This window comes from Symphalangus syndactylus, chromosome 22, assembly GCF_028878055.3.
Source record: "Symphalangus syndactylus isolate Jambi chromosome 22, NHGRI_mSymSyn1-v2.1_pri, whole genome shotgun sequence".
Classification (NCBI taxonomy): Eukaryota; Metazoa; Chordata; class Mammalia; order Primates; family Hylobatidae; genus Symphalangus; species Symphalangus syndactylus.
The window spans coordinates 59,214,151-59,230,985 of record NC_072444.2 but is presented as its reverse complement, the minus strand read 5'-3'; the positions used below and the strand labels follow the sequence as shown (position 1 = coordinate 59,230,985).

At 43.0% G+C, this 16,835-nt stretch overlaps 1 protein-coding gene across 10 annotated transcripts in view; it reads right to left on the bottom strand.

Moving 5' to 3' along the window:
• The window catches only part of MGAT5 (alpha-1,6-mannosylglycoprotein 6-beta-N-acetylglucosaminyltransferase), a 324,876-nt gene that overhangs the window by 21,650 nt on the left and 286,391 nt on the right, over window positions 1-16,835 (bottom strand). For all 10 annotated transcript variants that reach the window (XM_055261073.2, XM_055261074.2, XM_063631000.1 and 7 more), the window contains 2 exons: window positions 10,968-11,084; window positions 5,478-5,552 (listed from right to left, as the gene is read on the bottom strand). In XM_055261073.2, the coding sequence (XP_055117048.1) occupies window positions 5,478-5,552; window positions 10,968-11,084 (192 nt within the window). The remainder of the gene's footprint in view (window positions 1-5,477; window positions 5,553-10,967; window positions 11,085-16,835) is intronic.

Genomic DNA, 16,835 nt, shown 5'->3' with positions numbered 1-16,835 from the left:
AGAACACAGGTTCAAATATAAATGTCTGCAGGCAGGACCTAGAGGAAGAAAAACCAGAAATTGGCAAAAAAAAAAAAAAAAAAAAAAAAAAACAGTTGGTAGGACAGGTAGGACCATGAAAATGGGGTTTGGGCCCTGTTCGGTCAGCTATTTAAGGGATAAGGCACATATTGGTTATCTGTGTTACAGCTGAGAAATCCAGGGCCTGGCACAGGAAGTGTTCTATAAATATTGAGTAACTGACTGGATTAGCACACCTCAGGTGCCAGGCTGAAACCGACCATTCTCGGCGTCTGCTTTCCCTTAAAACACAGTGAACTGTGTCCACACACAGCCCCATAGGTTGTTTCCCAGAAGTGAGTGTGAATTTTTGTTTCCACAAAAGAAACAGTGACGGTGCCTGTAAAACTGAGCAGTAGGCAGCAATCTCCATGGATTATCTCTACACATGCAAAATTCCACTGAGCAAAAAACTCACCTTTGAAGAGCCAAAACAGAAATCTACCTTATTCACACACTTCTAGGAGTCTACCCAGGAGAAACGAAAACAGTTCCATACACAGATTGCATGTGAATGTTCACAACAGCACCTACCACATTAGTCAAAACGTAGATATAACCCAAAAGCCTATCAACTGGTGAATAGATAAACACATTGTGATATTAATCTGCACATACATGGAATACTATTCAGCAATAAAATCAGTTCTGACACATTTAACAACATGGGTGAACCCCCAAAACATCATGCTAAGTGAAAGAAGCTAGAAACCTTCAGAAAAGGCTCATCTAAAAAGGCAGGAAACAGATCAGTGGTTTCCTAGGGGTGGGGTGGATGTAAGGATTGATGGCTAACAGGGACAAATGGGTTTTTTGGGGTGATGGAAATGCTGCAAAACTAGTATGTGGTGGTAGTTGTGTAACACTACCAATTTGCTAAAAAAAAATCATTGAATTGCATCCTTATATGCAGTGAACTTTATGGTCTGTAAACTAAACCTCAATGAGCCAGTTTGAAAAACACACCTTGGTTGGTTTCTGGGCTCCTGCAGCAACTCGTAGCGAAGGCTTTGAGAGCACCCACATGGGCCAGGCATTGTTCTTAGTGCTAAACATTATCAAACTACCTTTTCCTTCACCAGCCTGATGGGTAGATTGCGCTATCCCTATTTCTCAGAAGAGGAAAGAGCATAGAGATGTTAGGTAACTTGCCCAAGGTCAGAAACACAGTGGCAAGCAGAGCTAGGATGTGAACCCAGGCAGTCAGCTGCTAGGGTTCAGTGCTTAATCATTACCTGCCTAGTCTCTCTGGGTGCAGGAAAGGCTGGGTAAACAAAAGCTATTGATTTCTCAAGAGTAAACATTCCTCAAGCTAGTATCAACCTTCTCCCCTTTTCAATTTCTCCCTCTTTCCTTGCAATCTGTCACCTCTACCATTGCTCCCACCTTTGGACTATCCAGATTCATAACAGGCTTGTCCTTGCATCTAGAACACTCCATAGTGGGCTTATTCTGGGCTCTGATGAACAGACATCCTAGAACCTTCAGCTGATTCCACAGCCATTGTTGGAGTTAACTCTTTTTTTACCCTCCATCTCTCCAGAATGCTTCTCAGATGAATCACACAGCTCTTTACAAATTAAGGTGACTGTGACCATGCTATATATTTACAGTGTCTTTACAGGAAATAGAAAATATAATTCAAGAGCATATGTATGGTTTTAATAAATCAATCTGAAATTGCCATTCCTTCAAAAAAGTCCTGCTATGCTCTCTGACCTGAGGCTAATACAAAAGACCTTCCCAAGAAATGCATAATGAAAACCTTAACAAGCCCAGACATACTGAGGATAGGGAACAACGGTGCTTGATCTTAGATTACAAAGAAGTTCCCCCTGCTGGAGACAGCATCTCTTTGAGAAAGCTGATTTAAAAGAGCATGCACTCTGAATCAACATTTTCAGTACAGTAAAGGAAGTGGGAACATTAAGAGAAAAGAGCAAGTGGTTTTCCTAGATCCAGGAGTCTTTGTCATTGGGTGCCTGTACCCAGGGAGGGCTGGGTATGAGGTGGGTTTCCTGCTGGTGACTGCTCAACTGCACACTGAAGCCTGGGTGCCCTCGATTGCTGTCTGTTGGCTCCCTCTGGCTCCCACTGCCTTGGCTGAGCGTAACGGACAACCCTGAAAGGTTTCTGGGGTAAAAGCTTCTGTGTTCTCCTTGCAGATCACATGGAGAACTCTGAGGCAGATATCGGCCTAATTAGGGCTGCAGTGCTCCTACCATTCAAGGGGTGGGAAGGGCCTCCTCATAGCTGCAGGCTTTCTTGTTCATACCAGGAACACCTCCTCTCCATCCTCGCTGCCCTTTGAAGATACTCGTCTAGTTGCAAAAAATAATGAATACTCCAACCTCTGAAACACTGGGGTCTGGAGCTAAAAGAGGTAGAAGACCCCATCTGTGAACCAATGGGATCTTGGCTTCCTATCTTCCTTCTGGCATCAGGGGAATATTCTGGGTTCAATAGAATCTCTGAGATAAACTCAAAATAGGCCCCCTTTATTGCTCATTTAGGAGTATTTGGAGAATGTCTAATAAGAAATGCCCCTAACACAAGATCGCTGGAATGATTTTTCTAAGCATCAATCTGATAGTTCCACTGCCCCTTAGCCTACGACAAAGCCCTTCTTTAGCTTCCTATTATCCCAGAATCAAACTGGAATTCTTCAGCCGAGCCTCAGCATCTTTTCACATTCTGCAATCTCCTCCTCCAGCCTGGTCTCTTACCTCATCCCTCTCTTCAGTCAAGTGCCTATCATTCCCCATGACATTTCCGCCCCCCGCTCCAGGCCTTTACATCTGGACTTGTCCAGCCTTCCGTCTGTGCTATCAGTTTGCCTTCAGGACTCACCTCCTGCAAGATGCCTTCAGATACACTCTACCATTTCTTCCCCGTCCTCCCTCGGCAGGCTGGGCCATGTCATCCCAAAGCATCCTGTTGCTTCACTATTACCAGGCTGAACCTACAGTAGTGGCACTTACTGCCTGTGGACTTGGCTGCCTTCTCTATGAAACTTGCAGCTACTTGAGGGCAGGGATGGGGACTTGGAGATATTGTCCTCCCCAACTGACCGCACAGCCCATGGCATGCTCCAGCTGACAAATATTTAGAGTAAAGGAATGAATCAACAACAGCAGGCAAAAAAGAAACCTCTGGATTTCTGTGAACTGCAGATCTCTGCAGAAAGGCCTATATGGTGTGGGGGGGGGGGGGGGTGCAGTTTTATTAGTATGCTTTCCAGCAGACAATTTTGGTAACATGTATTCCAAATCATAAAGTCCAAGATGAGCTTCCTGGTTCCTGACACACAGGAATAAAAAGCACACTCACCCTCCCTTCCTCCCTTCCTTCCTTCATTGTTTCTGTCACCTGGAAGTTACTGTGCACTGACCATATGTCCAGCAGGTTCCTAGGGATACAGAGGTGAAGCCAGATGAAGCCTCTGCATTATGGAGCATTTAGCAAGGTCTATTTGGGGAACAGGACCTTCCTGTTTGAAAGGAAACCCAGCAAGACTTACAGAGGACCTGATAACTTTTAAAGACCGGCTGGAATTCCTGAGCCTCAGGGGAGAAATAAAAGCCTTCAAATAAACCTGATCAAGAGTCATTTATGCCTGGCAGTTGGGTAACTATTTTCCCTAAGAGGACGTGGAGACAGGTAAAGAGGGTTTCAGCAGCAGCTGCAGGCATCTTAGTATGATCTCGAGAGCCGCCAAGATGGCGGCAAGAGCTGTGATGTCTTAAGACCCACAATTGAAGGAGGCCCTGCAACTCCTCTCTGCAGCTGCAGGAAGGGTGAGCAGCCCTTGATGATACAAGAAGACGGGAAGCAAAGCTCTGGACACCTTCCATCTCCTGAGGCCCTGGTAAGCATGGGTGGTGTAGACTTGGCCTCACACCAAACCAGTATCAAATCTTGATTCCACAATCTGTGAGCCTGATAACTGTGAGTCTTGGTTTCCACATCCGGATAATGGGGTTATTACTACCACCTCCTGGAATTACTGTGAGAATTAAATGAGATATTATATTATGATGTGTCTGGCACATGCTGGCACAAAATCTCTATGGATGTGGTTGCTAGAGTTGTGATGATACTGTCATTCTGGTGTCATATAAAGGCTGAATGATAAAGATTCAAATGGTTTCCCGTGAAACCAAATTAGTGTATTGCAATACAATATAGCATAATGTATTAAATAATCAACGGTACCAGTATGCATTTATTGAGCACTGTGTATGTGCCAGGCTCTGTTCTAAGCACTTTGTATGTATTAGCTCATTAAATCCTCAAATCAGCCCTATGAAGTAGGTCCTATTAGCATCATCCTTATTTTACAGACAAGGAAACTAAGGCATAGAGAGGCCAAGTAACATGCCCAAGTCATATAACTAGAAACACATGGTGCCAGGAGTAAAACCCACATGGCCTGGCTGCAGAGCATGCCCTCTTGCTGCTGACAAAAGCTCAGCGTATCAGACACACCATCCCAAAGTATATGACCACGGCTCCCAGCTCCAACAGCAGCACCCAGGGCTGCTGGCTGCTTGCCACAGTTTCAGTCTCCTCAAACCATCAACTGTTCCTTTGAAGCCCACCTTGGGCCTACTTAGATTTTCAATATACCATTTCTATTTTCAGCTTGCACCATCCTCATCCCCTATTGTGTGAAGATCCCTTGATTGCCTTAAAAAATGCTTTATCCTTTAAGAAGAGCACCTTATTTCTGGAATCTAGTCAAAGAGTTCATATTCTCCTACCCACAGGGGTTCTGAGTCTGTCTATTTCTAGCTCTGTGTTGCTTTTGAAGTCCAACGAATTAAAATGCCATAAAATGATAGCAACAGGCTCCTGGCCTTTACTTCTAGGAGCACATGCTGCAGTTTCCAAACCTTGTTGGGGAAGTTGGGACTCTTGGCACCCTCCTTGGCTTTGTCCTGCTTTTTATCTGTTTTATATACTTATAAGGTTTCATTTGACAAAGGGTCCTGCTTTTAGAAGGTGTCTGAAAACCTCTAAAAAGTCCTAACATTTAGAATTGCTGAACATGTATTATTAAAATAATGCTTAGAAACAGCTAGTTTCAATTCTTGCCTTTCTTAAGGTGAGAATGGGCCTCAGAACCCATTCAGGGCACAGACCCTGATGGTCAGGGGCATCTTCACAGTAATCATCCCATCTCTCTTATAAGTTTCCATTTCACCTTACACTGTCATCAAGAACATACCTACTCCAAGGGAATACTGGTTCTCTTGGATGACCATGACAGTGCTACTATTATCCAGCTTCTAGAGTGTCCCAAAGCAGGAAAATAGCCACAGAAACACAGTGAGCTCTTAACTGTTCTTGAGAGCCCTATGGGGTCACAGGAAGCAGTACACAGCAAAGACAGACTGACTTCTGATAAGCCTTACCTGTTTTTCAATGAAAGCATTGATTCTCTGTAGCATCCCCTCGCACGTAAATTCATATGGCATGTATGGCTCAATCTGTGGAAACAGAGCATGATACCATGAAGGAGAAGGACAGAGAACATGTAGCAACTCCTCAGTCCTCTGACTCACTCAATACACGGGTGCTAACACCAGGAGGTGGCCTCATGAGGGTTGACTATGGACTTGCAAGTCATGATCTCATGCTGATCCTTACTAGGTGTGGGACTCTGAGCAAACGACTTGCCATCTCTAAGTCTCAGGTTCCTCATATGTAAAAGGGTGATAAGAAAAACTCACCTCTTTTAAGCTGCAAAGATTATCTGGGAGAAAAAAGGTGCTTAGTTTAGTGACTAGCACATAGTGGGCATTCAACCAAAGATGGAAGTTATCACTTGCTAGCAGGTAAGTTCCACAGGGCAGAGTCCATGCTGTTGGGTCATCTTTACATTCTAGTGATGAGCATAGTGTGGCACATATAGGAAATTAGCAGACATCTGTTGAATGAATGCATGGTCACTGCACTAAGGCAACAATAAGCAGTTGAAGGATCCATGACAGTGACCTGTATTTGGTCTCTATTTGTAGGTGAGGTTAGCCCGTATCTAAAGAACTTAGGGTGCAAAAATAAAGTGATAAAGTGTCACAAGAAGTCAGCTAGGGGGTCCTGGGAGGTTAGAGGGTCAAAGCAGACTTCTACTCATGCTGGACTTTCAAGGCAGGCTGTGAGTCTAGCAAGCCCAAACTGGGGAGGGCCAAGATGCTGAAGACATCCTTGGTGAACAAGTAGTGTGGTCTCTAACATGAAAGGACAGCAGGTAACTGTAGCTCAGTATTATGGGAACTGGTGAGATGAGGTGGAAAATTCACTAAATTTCCAAAAAAGCCTTGAGGTTTCTATACTAAAGAGCCCAATTTTATTTGAGGGAAGTAGGACTCTAGAGGATGCTTCATTAGGGTAGGGGAGGCAACTTATCAATATTGTGACACCTCGGAGAAGAGGAAGAAATGTGTGTTTGATCTCTGCTGCACAGTGTCTGCCAACACTATGAGGCCTGTGTTTTCAGGGGTATTACCGATCTAAAATGGAAATTTCATTTGAGAGAAAATCACCAGCAATATAGTCTATTATTGCTTCAGCGAGCCCAACAGCTCCTCTCAGCAATAGGGTAGACGGGGGGGCACCTTCACCAGCACCAGCTACCTCTAAAATGTTTGCTGGAATCTACAGGGTGGAGAACTAGGCAAAACATCTATAATTGAAGCTTGCTGAAAATGGGACAATGAACAGAAATAACATTCTTTAGTTGGCAGCCAAGCAGTTGGTCTCAGGGCATCGTCTCCCCCTTTCTTGTGTGCCAAATCACACATTACATTGAAATCTTCAACCATGATTTTCAGAAATTTTAATTGTCTTCAAATGCTGAACAAATGCACAAATGTGGGCCACAGTGGCCTACAGCTGTCTGAATAGAGCTCAAAGAGGCTGAGCCGTAAATACTGTAATATCATGGCAGACTATTCTACAAGAACAGAGAGGTCACTCTATTCCTAGACAGCTCATTTCTGAAGAGCTCAAAATACTCTGAAGAACTGACTTTCATGTTCTCAGTTTGTTCCTTGTCAACTCAAGCTTTTGAACTTACTGTTCCCTCTCTAACCCAGACACAGCCCTTCACACGAAATGTAAAATTTTTTCTTTTCTTTTAAAGGATGTTTACTCAACCCATGGGTGACTCCAGAAGCTTTCTATTGCTGGCCTAGAGATAAGTTTCCTCTCAAAGATTCATAGAAGGAACGATCTAAAACAAAGAACATGGCGTATCTGGGTTCATTTATCAGTGTTAAAGTAGGATTTGTACAGTGAAATAAACATCCACGGTCATCTTTCATGAGATGAACGGATTTAGTCATGTTAGGAAGCATACCGAGTACCCAAGTGTCATTCGAACAACATTTCCAAAGGGAATCCATTAGAAAATGAAAGAAAGTTAATTCAAAGGGTTCAAAGCCAAAAATACAGAAAAATGGCTCTTCCTCTGTTCTCCTACCAATCCAGCCCACTTTAACCAAAGGGATGTTGACTTATTCACTGCTTTGGGGCAGTTCACTGTTTTAAAGGATATGAAGCAAACAATTTTCCTATAAAAGAAAAGCAAAAAGGAGGGAGAGATGGAGGGACGGAAGGAAGGAAGGAAGTCAGGAAGTCGGTGAGTCGGAAGGTAGGTCTATATTTCTGGACTCTGTGGGTGAGGGCAGGCAGGGGCTTCTGCATTGGAAAGCTCTTCAGAGTCCTGGCAAGCCTCTGAAGTGACAGCTGTTAATGTGGAGTGGGGGCTGGGAGAGCTGGCAGTTTTCTGCATAAAAGTTCTTTAGGAACAAGTGAAGTCCTCTTTGGGGGACAGAATGAAGGAGAATGCTAAATCACATCAGTCATTGAGAAACCCAAGCTAGGCCAGCTGTGGAGAAGCAAGGAAGTATTCTTGGGCATCCTGTTTTTTTTTTTTTTAAAACAAAACAAAACAAACCAGGACTGTTACTCATATGGCGAGGGCCACAGGAAGGATGCCTACAGATTGCACTGTGAAGTTCCTGCTGACCTTGGAAATTTTCCCCTATCTTCCCCTCCATTTTCTCTTCTTGACCTCCCTTCTTGTGAGATTTCCTGTCTCCACTAGTATCAACTCACCTTTCCAAGTCAGGGACAACTTCTACAGGCAATTGCTTTTAGAGATCAGCCTCCATGAGAAGCCCTCCATGGTCTGACCTGACAGATATGGCTTGGCATCATTCAATAAGAAATGGTCTTAGAAAGTACCAGGAGGCCAGGCTTTGAGTCATGGCTCCTCCACTTACTACCCATAGGATTCTGAGTAAGCAGAATCTGTAATTTCTCTTCGTAATTTCAAATGTAAACTAGGTCATCTCATCCCCCTGTTCAAAACTTCCCATCATACTTATAAAATCCTCAACACTTAAAAAGAAAGAAACAAACAAAAAAGCCAACCATATACACAAAAAAGCCAACCACAAAAACAAAACAAAACAAAAACAAAAAACACAAGAAAAAAACCCCTGAACGTTTACCACGGCCCATTGAAAGGCCCCACACATGTTCTGGCTCCTGAGGACCCTTTTGCGGTCTCCATTATTTCTGATGAGAAGTTGGCTGTGTTAATACCATTATTCCTCTAAATGTAATACACATTTTTCTCTGGCTGCTTTCAAGGTTTTCTTCCTTATTTTTGCTTTTCAGCAGTTTGATTATAATGTATCTTGGTGTGTTTTTCTTTTCTGCTTCTACCTCAGCTTTTAAATTACTCTCCTCAAGAGTACAAGCATTAACTGAGTGTTATGGATTGAATTGTACCCCTTTACAAGATATGCTGTCCTAACCCCCAGCACCCGTGAATGTGATCTTATTTGAAAATAGGGTCTTTGCAGATGTAAACAAGTTAGATGAGGTCACATTGAATTAGGGTGGGCCCTAATCTTGTATAAAACGAAAAGACAGAGATACACACAGGGAGAAGCCATAGGATAAGGGAGGCAGAGATAAAACCTTTGAGGCTGCAAGCCAAGAAATGCCTAGGCCTACCAGAAGCTGAAGGAGGCAAGGGAGGATATCCAGCTAGAGACTTCGGGGGCGGGCCGTGACCCTGCTGACATTTTGACTTCAGACTTCTTGCTTCCAGAACAGACAGAATAAATTTCTGCTGTTTTAAGCCACTCAGTTGTTTGCACTACTGTGTTACGGCAGCCCTAGGAAGCTCATATACTAAGGGACTGGGAGAATCAAGAAAGAAGAACCCTCACCCTTCCATAGGAGTGACTCCCGTGGTGAAGCTTTTGGTGTGTGGCAGATGTTTTAAGGCAGCCTAGAGGAACCACACTCCATTTGGCACTTCTTTTATCAGCTCAGTCTCCTGATGTTGGGAACTGCTGAAAGTGGGATTGGGATTGTATGTATCATCAATGGGAAGCTGACACCAAAGCCCCATAACCAGACCACCTTGAAGCGGGCAGAGCACAGATAATGCATCGGAGTGCCCTCACTCCCCTGGAGATGTTCTGAATTAACTGAAATCAGCAGTTCAGTGGGCCACAAACTGATTATCCTGTTCTGTTTCCCAGAGGGGTAAGATGGCCTCCACATGGGCACACTGGCTATCCCTCCCAGGATATATGCCTTTCCAGCCTCTTCCCTTTCAGTCACGCTGTGCTTTGAACCCATGCCTTTCTGCATCCACTTCTGAGTTTTATTTTGCAAATTACTGCTCATCCTATAAGACTTAACTAAAAGGCTGCATTCTCCAGAAAGGCTTCCTCAACTTCCACTCCTGGCGCGTTTGCATGTTGCTTTGGCACTGAACATATTCAGCCTTGTATTATGCTTACTTGCAGACATCTATTCCTCTCTCCCATCTATCCATTGGGTAAATCGCTATGTGGGCACTGGTAATACAGAAATGAGACAGATGTATATCCTGACTTCATGTTGCTAATGGTGTAGTAGAAATTTAGACTATCAACAAAAATCGTAATACTTAATATTGACTAAACACTATGTAGTAGACATTGAACTTCAGCACTTTATATAATTATCTCATTTACTCCTCACAAGTGACCAATCAAATGGCAATATTAGCCCTACATTATACATGAAGGGAAGCTGCTAGTAAGTGGTAGAGCTAGAACTGAACCCACACTGTGTGAGTCCAGCCTGCCCTCCCACATGCCTACACTGGCTTCTCTTAAAGCATCGTAACTAAGTGTAAAAAGTGCTCCCATCAAAGTATAGCAGCAGAGTGCAGCTGTGAGAGTCCATGGTGGGCTCCGAGTTGGGAGAAAGGGTAACTGAACTCATCTTTACTGGATGGTAAACTTCTGATAGGTGGGAAGCCAGCCTCCTCTATGATTATGGAAGTAAACACCCCGCCCTCCACAACCCCAGGTAACTCAGAGAGCACTCTGTGTATGGTAGGTACCTGACAAATATCTGTTGAATTGATCAGAAGAGGCCAGAAATGTAGTTACTTTTACAAAATTCTACTCAATGTTTAGGTAGAAAAAAACCAACAGATGTTCTATAAAAACATTCCTCAGTATTTCCTTGCACTTCTCTCTCTTTTGTAGAGGAAGCAGGGCTATCTTTTCAGATCTTTGTAAGAGCAACATAATCAGGTCACTGAACCAAGTATGACTCCAGTTCCTGCTCCTGTGCCTGGGATCCAGAGTCATGTCTAAACGGTCTATGGAATCCATGCCCACATCAGGATACCAGCTCTGTTTCCATTTCACACAACATTCATGAAATCCCCAGGCCAAATCCTGCAGCTTGGTTATTTTCTAACTCCAGAGTTAAGCTGATGTGGTAAAGATCTGTTTACTAAAACCAAGGACCTATGATGTGCTTTGTACACATTTCAGGTCACATTAGAAACGAGGGAAAGTGGAATAAAAGAGACCAACCTTCTGATTTAAAATTGCTTTCACTGCATCCTCTACTTCCTCCTGATTGTTGAGGTCAACAGTCCACACATGTGGCCGCCCGATGAAAACTTCAGCGTAAGGATGCTGGGACGTCAGCTGGAAAAGAACCAAACTACTCAGTCTCACAAGCAATTTTTAAAATAACCTGTGCTAGATGGAGTGCTATGCTTTTCATGGTACTGAGTTATAATTGTGTAGGTAACAAGACATTGTGTCCTTCCCCTTGATGATCGAAACCATCCATAAGCAGATAACACAACAGTGATGGTTCTGTATCTTGAATCCCACTTGGAAATAAGATGTCACAAGCAGGTTACAAGGAAGCTGCTACAGGAGGCTTTAACCCCCAACATCACACCAAGAAATGATGAACAGTTTCTCCTACCCAGAACCCAGCCCTGAAAATCACCTATTAATAGATCAAACCAGTATCTATTATCCTGGCTAAGACAGAAAGGTCAGCATAGACAACTACAAGAAAAATCAAGGCTTTTAAAGTCCCAGGAGGCTAAGTCATGGTGCATACAAAAGGTGATAGAAAAAAATGACACCATGAGAAATACACAGAATTTTTGGGATGGTTTCAGGAATAATCATTAGCATAATATTCAGAGAAACAAGGAATGGCAGTTTTTGTCCTAAAGGGGGTTTTATTTTAAAAACAACGTGTGGTCAAAGAAACCAAGTGTGAACCATGACAACTCTGAATTCATGAAGTGTCCATTCTTCTTTTGTTTTTTCCAAAGGGTCTTGCTCTGTTGCCCAGTCATAGTTCACTGCAGCCTCAAACTCCCGGGCTCAAGAGATAATCTTGCCTCAGCATTCTGAGTAGTTGGGACTACAGATGCGCACATCATGCCTGGCTAATTAAAAACAATTTTTTTTTTTGTATACACAGGGTCTCTGTATGTTGCCTAGGTGGGTCTCAAACTCCTGGCCTCAAATGATTCTGTGTCAGCCTCCCAAATTGCCGGGATTACAGGCACAAGCCACTGTGCTCAGCTGAGTCCATTCTTTAATACAGCTAAATTTATCCCCTGATTTTGTTTCCACCTCTATCCTCATATCCCTTTAAAGTCATGTTGTAAAGGGAGCATTCTAGACACATGTGAGAGCATTTTCAGCTACCATAATAACTGGAGAGTGTTACCCTTAGTCTGTGGGTGGGAACCAGGGATGTAAGCTGCTTCACAATGTCCAAGGACAGTCCTGCACAGGAAGAACTGTCCACTGCCCACGAAACTTTCAAATGCCCTGCAGGGCTTTCACGTGGGCTTAGAGAATCTAGTTTTTTATTTTTTATTTTTTTGAAACAGAGTCTTGCTTTGTCACCCCGGCTGGAATGCAGTAGTACGATCTCAGCTCACTGCAACCTCTGCCTCCTGGGTTCAAGTGATTCTCCTGCTTCAGCCTCCTGAGTAGCTGGAACTATAGGTGCGCACCACCACGCCTGGCTAAGTTTTTGTATTTTTAGTAGAGATGGGTTTTCACCATGTTGGCCAGGTTGGTCTCGAACTCCTAGCCTCAAGTGATCCGCCTGTCTCAGCCCTCCAAAGTGCTAGGATTACAGGCATGAACCACCATGCCCAGTCAGAATCTAACTTTTTGACAGTTCGAACATACATTGAATTATCCAGAGACATAATCACCATGTAAATGAAGCAATGTCTCTGCTCTGTTTTATCTGAAATGTCACCAATGGGCTGTCACCATTTCAGAAAGATCAAAGCAGCAAAGTCAATGCCACTGAGGATGTCAGAGTCTCCAGTAAAACATACCCACATTAGTCTGTATTTGGAGCTATCACATTACTGGCAATTCTGTTTATATGTGGGTATATGTAAACACACTCAGGCTTCACTCCTCCTTCATAATGTCAATTGTAAGTAAAAAGGCTGACCATATTCAGCTGAATGTTTCACTCCTTTTAAATAAAAACACTCACTGTGAGGAGGAACAAGGCATCATAGTGCCTGGTACAGCTCTTGGGTATGGGACAGTACAGTTCTTGACTCCATAATACTGAAATATGTATTGCTTTATTAGAAATTATTTTCCTTTTATTTCTCCTTTATATTTGAGTTAGAGAATTATTCCCTTTTGAAATTACACATGTAGGCAAGGTTATATAATTTACAAATTTCATCTCATATTTATAACAATAGGAAATATTGGGTCTGGCAGTGCTGAGGCATTTGCTTTGGAGGTCAAGCTGGCTCTTCTCTTCTCCTCAGGCCTTTGCTTTGGAGGTCAAGCTGGCTCTCCTCTCTTCCTCAGGATACTCAGAGGGCTGGAGGAATTAACTGGCACCCCTCCATCTTTCCCTTAGCCACTGTTCTTTGTATCCTACCACACCAAGAGCATGCACGTGCTATTCCAGACAGGAAGCCCGACAAGTTGCTGGGCCCAGCACTGAGCCTCTGCTGGCTGCAGGTTATCTGGGCCTCTACCCAGCAGCAGCCCGTCATCAGTCTCTTCAGTTTCCCGCCCTTCTGAGGAAGGTGCCCTCTTCCTCGGCTCAGCTGATGAAAGCTACAGACTCTCTGCAGGCCTCATGGAACTCAGGAAACTTCCATTTTTTTTTCTCTGCACACGTTTTGAATTCAACACTTACCAAAGAAGCCCTAGGCTGGGCCAGGAGTCCTGCTAATCGCCTGCACAAACATTATTTCTCAGGTTTATTATGCATCAATGATGATTCTGAGACTGACAGGCGATTACATTTCCCCCAAGACCCCACAGCCGGAAAGGGGAAGAGCCAGCTTCAAAACTAGGTCCTTCAGCAACTTCTTAGCTTTGAATAAAAAGGAAGGTGACAATTTTAAAGGATGTCTTTGAGTTCTTAAGACAAAGGCCCGCACTTTGGGAGGCCAAGGTGGGCGGATCACGAGGTCAGGAGATGGAGACCACGGTGAAACTCCGTCTCTACTAAAAATACAAAAAATTAGCCGGGCGTGGTGGCGGGCGCCTGTAGTCCCAGCTACTCGGAGAGGCTGAGGCAGGAGAATGGCGTGAACCCGGGAGGCGGAGCTTGCAGTGAGCCGAGATTGCGCCATTGCACTCCAGCCTGGGCAACAGAGCGAGACTACGTCTCAAAAAAAAAAAAAAAAAAAAAAAAAAAAAAAAAAAAAAGACAAAGGCCCAGTGTAAACACCAGCCTTTTAATCCAGCTCTTAAAACTTGCCAACCTAAATTCAGGACTGAATTTATGCCTGTATTTTCTGAAGATGAGCAAAATGTCACATCATTTTCATTTTGTGGCCTGGAGAACTAATTCGTTTTTCTGACGGAATCAGAGTAAGTTAAAGTTGCCATCAATGTCACTATTTAGTAATTTACATGTCAGCAGTCTCCCTCCTCTCCTGCCTTTTAAGGTCTCTGCTTATTTACAAGGTTGCTCCAAGCACTTGGAAAATACAAAATACTGAGCTATTATCCTTTTATTCCTTTTATTCATTTACATTTACTGAAGGTTACTTAACTTTATGAGTGAGGCATTTTGTGATTCATTAGTTCCCCTCTGAATGTTACGTTCCTTCTTGTTAATTTATTGAGAACCGTCTGATCTAAGATACTTCATTGTATATCAATCAGTAAATTTACCGGAGTATAGTTTGTAAAAATAATGAAAATCTCATTAAATATGAGACATTACTTCAGAGTGGCTATTAAATCTCCAAGGAGAACATGAGTTCTCTTTATGGAAAACACACACGCACACGCGCACGCACACACACACACACACACACACAACCCTGAAGCCAGAGTATTTCTAATGGCTTAAAAAATGTCAGAAAAATGATCAAGAACCTACTCATATGTTTCCCAATATAAAGATAAAAATCCAATTTATATTAAAATGTAACCTGAACCAGCCACATTACTTAAGGCCTTGCGGAACTATTCCCCCTCTGAGCAGACATCATGGTTTGAAAAATGGTCCAGTGCAAAAATAAAAACAAAGCTAAACCCACATTTAGATATCCAGACCTTTTCTTCTCTTCAACTGAAGGCAAAGAGACATGTATGCAGTTGATATGATCAATTTAGGTGGATCAATTATTACTTAATATGAAAGATTTGTATGGGCAAATACTTTTGTAATGCCTGTCAGTCTCAGAATCATCATTGATGCATAATAAACCTGAGAAATAATGTTTGTGCAGGCGATTAGCAGGACTCCTGGCCCAGCCTAGGGCTTCCTTGGTAAGTGTTGAATTCAAAAGTTTTGTAATTATGTATACTCTGGTTGCAATGTTTCCATTTGCTAAGGAAAAAAGATAATTTCTAGAGATTTTTGATTCTTAGAAATGAACCTGTTTACAGCTCTTTTCTCATTAAAAGCTTCTTTGGTTACAGGGATTTTGCGGACTTTTGTGAGCTGGCAGAGCAGGACAGGGTAACCCACCTGGCCATGAGATCAGGCTCACTGGTCCCTCTCAGTGCTGTCTGATGTTGCTGGAGGGAGCTAGATTTCAGATGGAACCTGCCCTCTTGCATAAAGCAAACTGACCTTCTTGGGGTATCCCTGACTTGTCAGTATTCATGCTTCTCAGGCTTGAGATCCGCTCGCCTCCTTTTCCTTTAAAGCACAGCTCCTCCAATATCCCCTCGGCAGCTAACCCTGCACATCCTCCACCCAGCACAACTCCAAGTTCACTCCCCTCCTGAATTCACTTAGCTATTTCTTCATGCACTTCCATGATTATGCATTTGTCCTGTAACTCTTTTGTATCAGATTTGGAGCTCCTGGAAATCAGGAAATGTACATTGATGAATTCTCCCAGTGCAGCAACTGGTACCACCCTGCGGGGATGCATTAAACACCTGTCAACTCCCCTCTGCATCCTGCTCTCCTGGGGGAGCCTAGGACTGATGGAGTCATCTGTGTGAGGTCACTTGCTGAGCGACTGTTGAAAGGATCCCACAGTTTCTCTAATAGAGTCACATTTAAGGGCTGGTGGAATCATCTGAAGGGATGAAGGGACAGGAGGAACCAAATGTCCGTGTGACAGCTCCAATGCCTATTCTCTTCTTACAGCATGAAGAATGAAAACCTTCCATGACCTCAGCAAAAAGTAAATTACAAAATGATGGCAACTGATAGAAAACAATGAAATGCTTTTCTTGGTAACTTCACGCTGGCTGATCTGATCCATGTTACATTACATCATTCACTGGGCAATGTTCAGATTGTGTTTAAGAGTGTCCTAATTTTTTTTTTCCAGGAAAAAAATACTCAGTGGCCACAGTGTCATTAAAACCTTTAGAGTCAGTTTTAACAAAGTGTGTCAGTTGCCAACTTAATCTCAGCTACTTTTGATTCATTTCCCAAAGGCTTGTATATAGAAACTACAGTAAGAAAAGAGATGGACTTCTTTGCTTTCCGTGTATTTAAAAAATCGTGAAGGAATCAGAAAATCACCATCAGAATACCACAGCAATAATTGTTGTAGACATGATCCAGTTCTATATGATACAATAAATACTGTATTTATTTGTATAGTATGTGATACTATACAAACCCACTGCTATATGATATAAAAGTTTGAGGATAAACAGGATATTCTAACATAGCCCCAAAGTATTACCCCTACCATAAAGAAAAGAGTAAAAGAGTAACTTCATAGTGGAGAAACCTGGGATCAATCAGTACAACATATTGACATCATATGCCCACTAACGTGATGTGCTGAGAAAGGTGCATCACTTCTCGGATATTCTTGCCAAAAATGCATAACTTCAGCTTTGACTGATAGGAAGATATCAGTCAAATCTAAATTGAGAAACAGTGTACAAAAAGCTAACCTGTGCTCCTTAAAAGTGGTAAGGTCATGGGTGATAGTG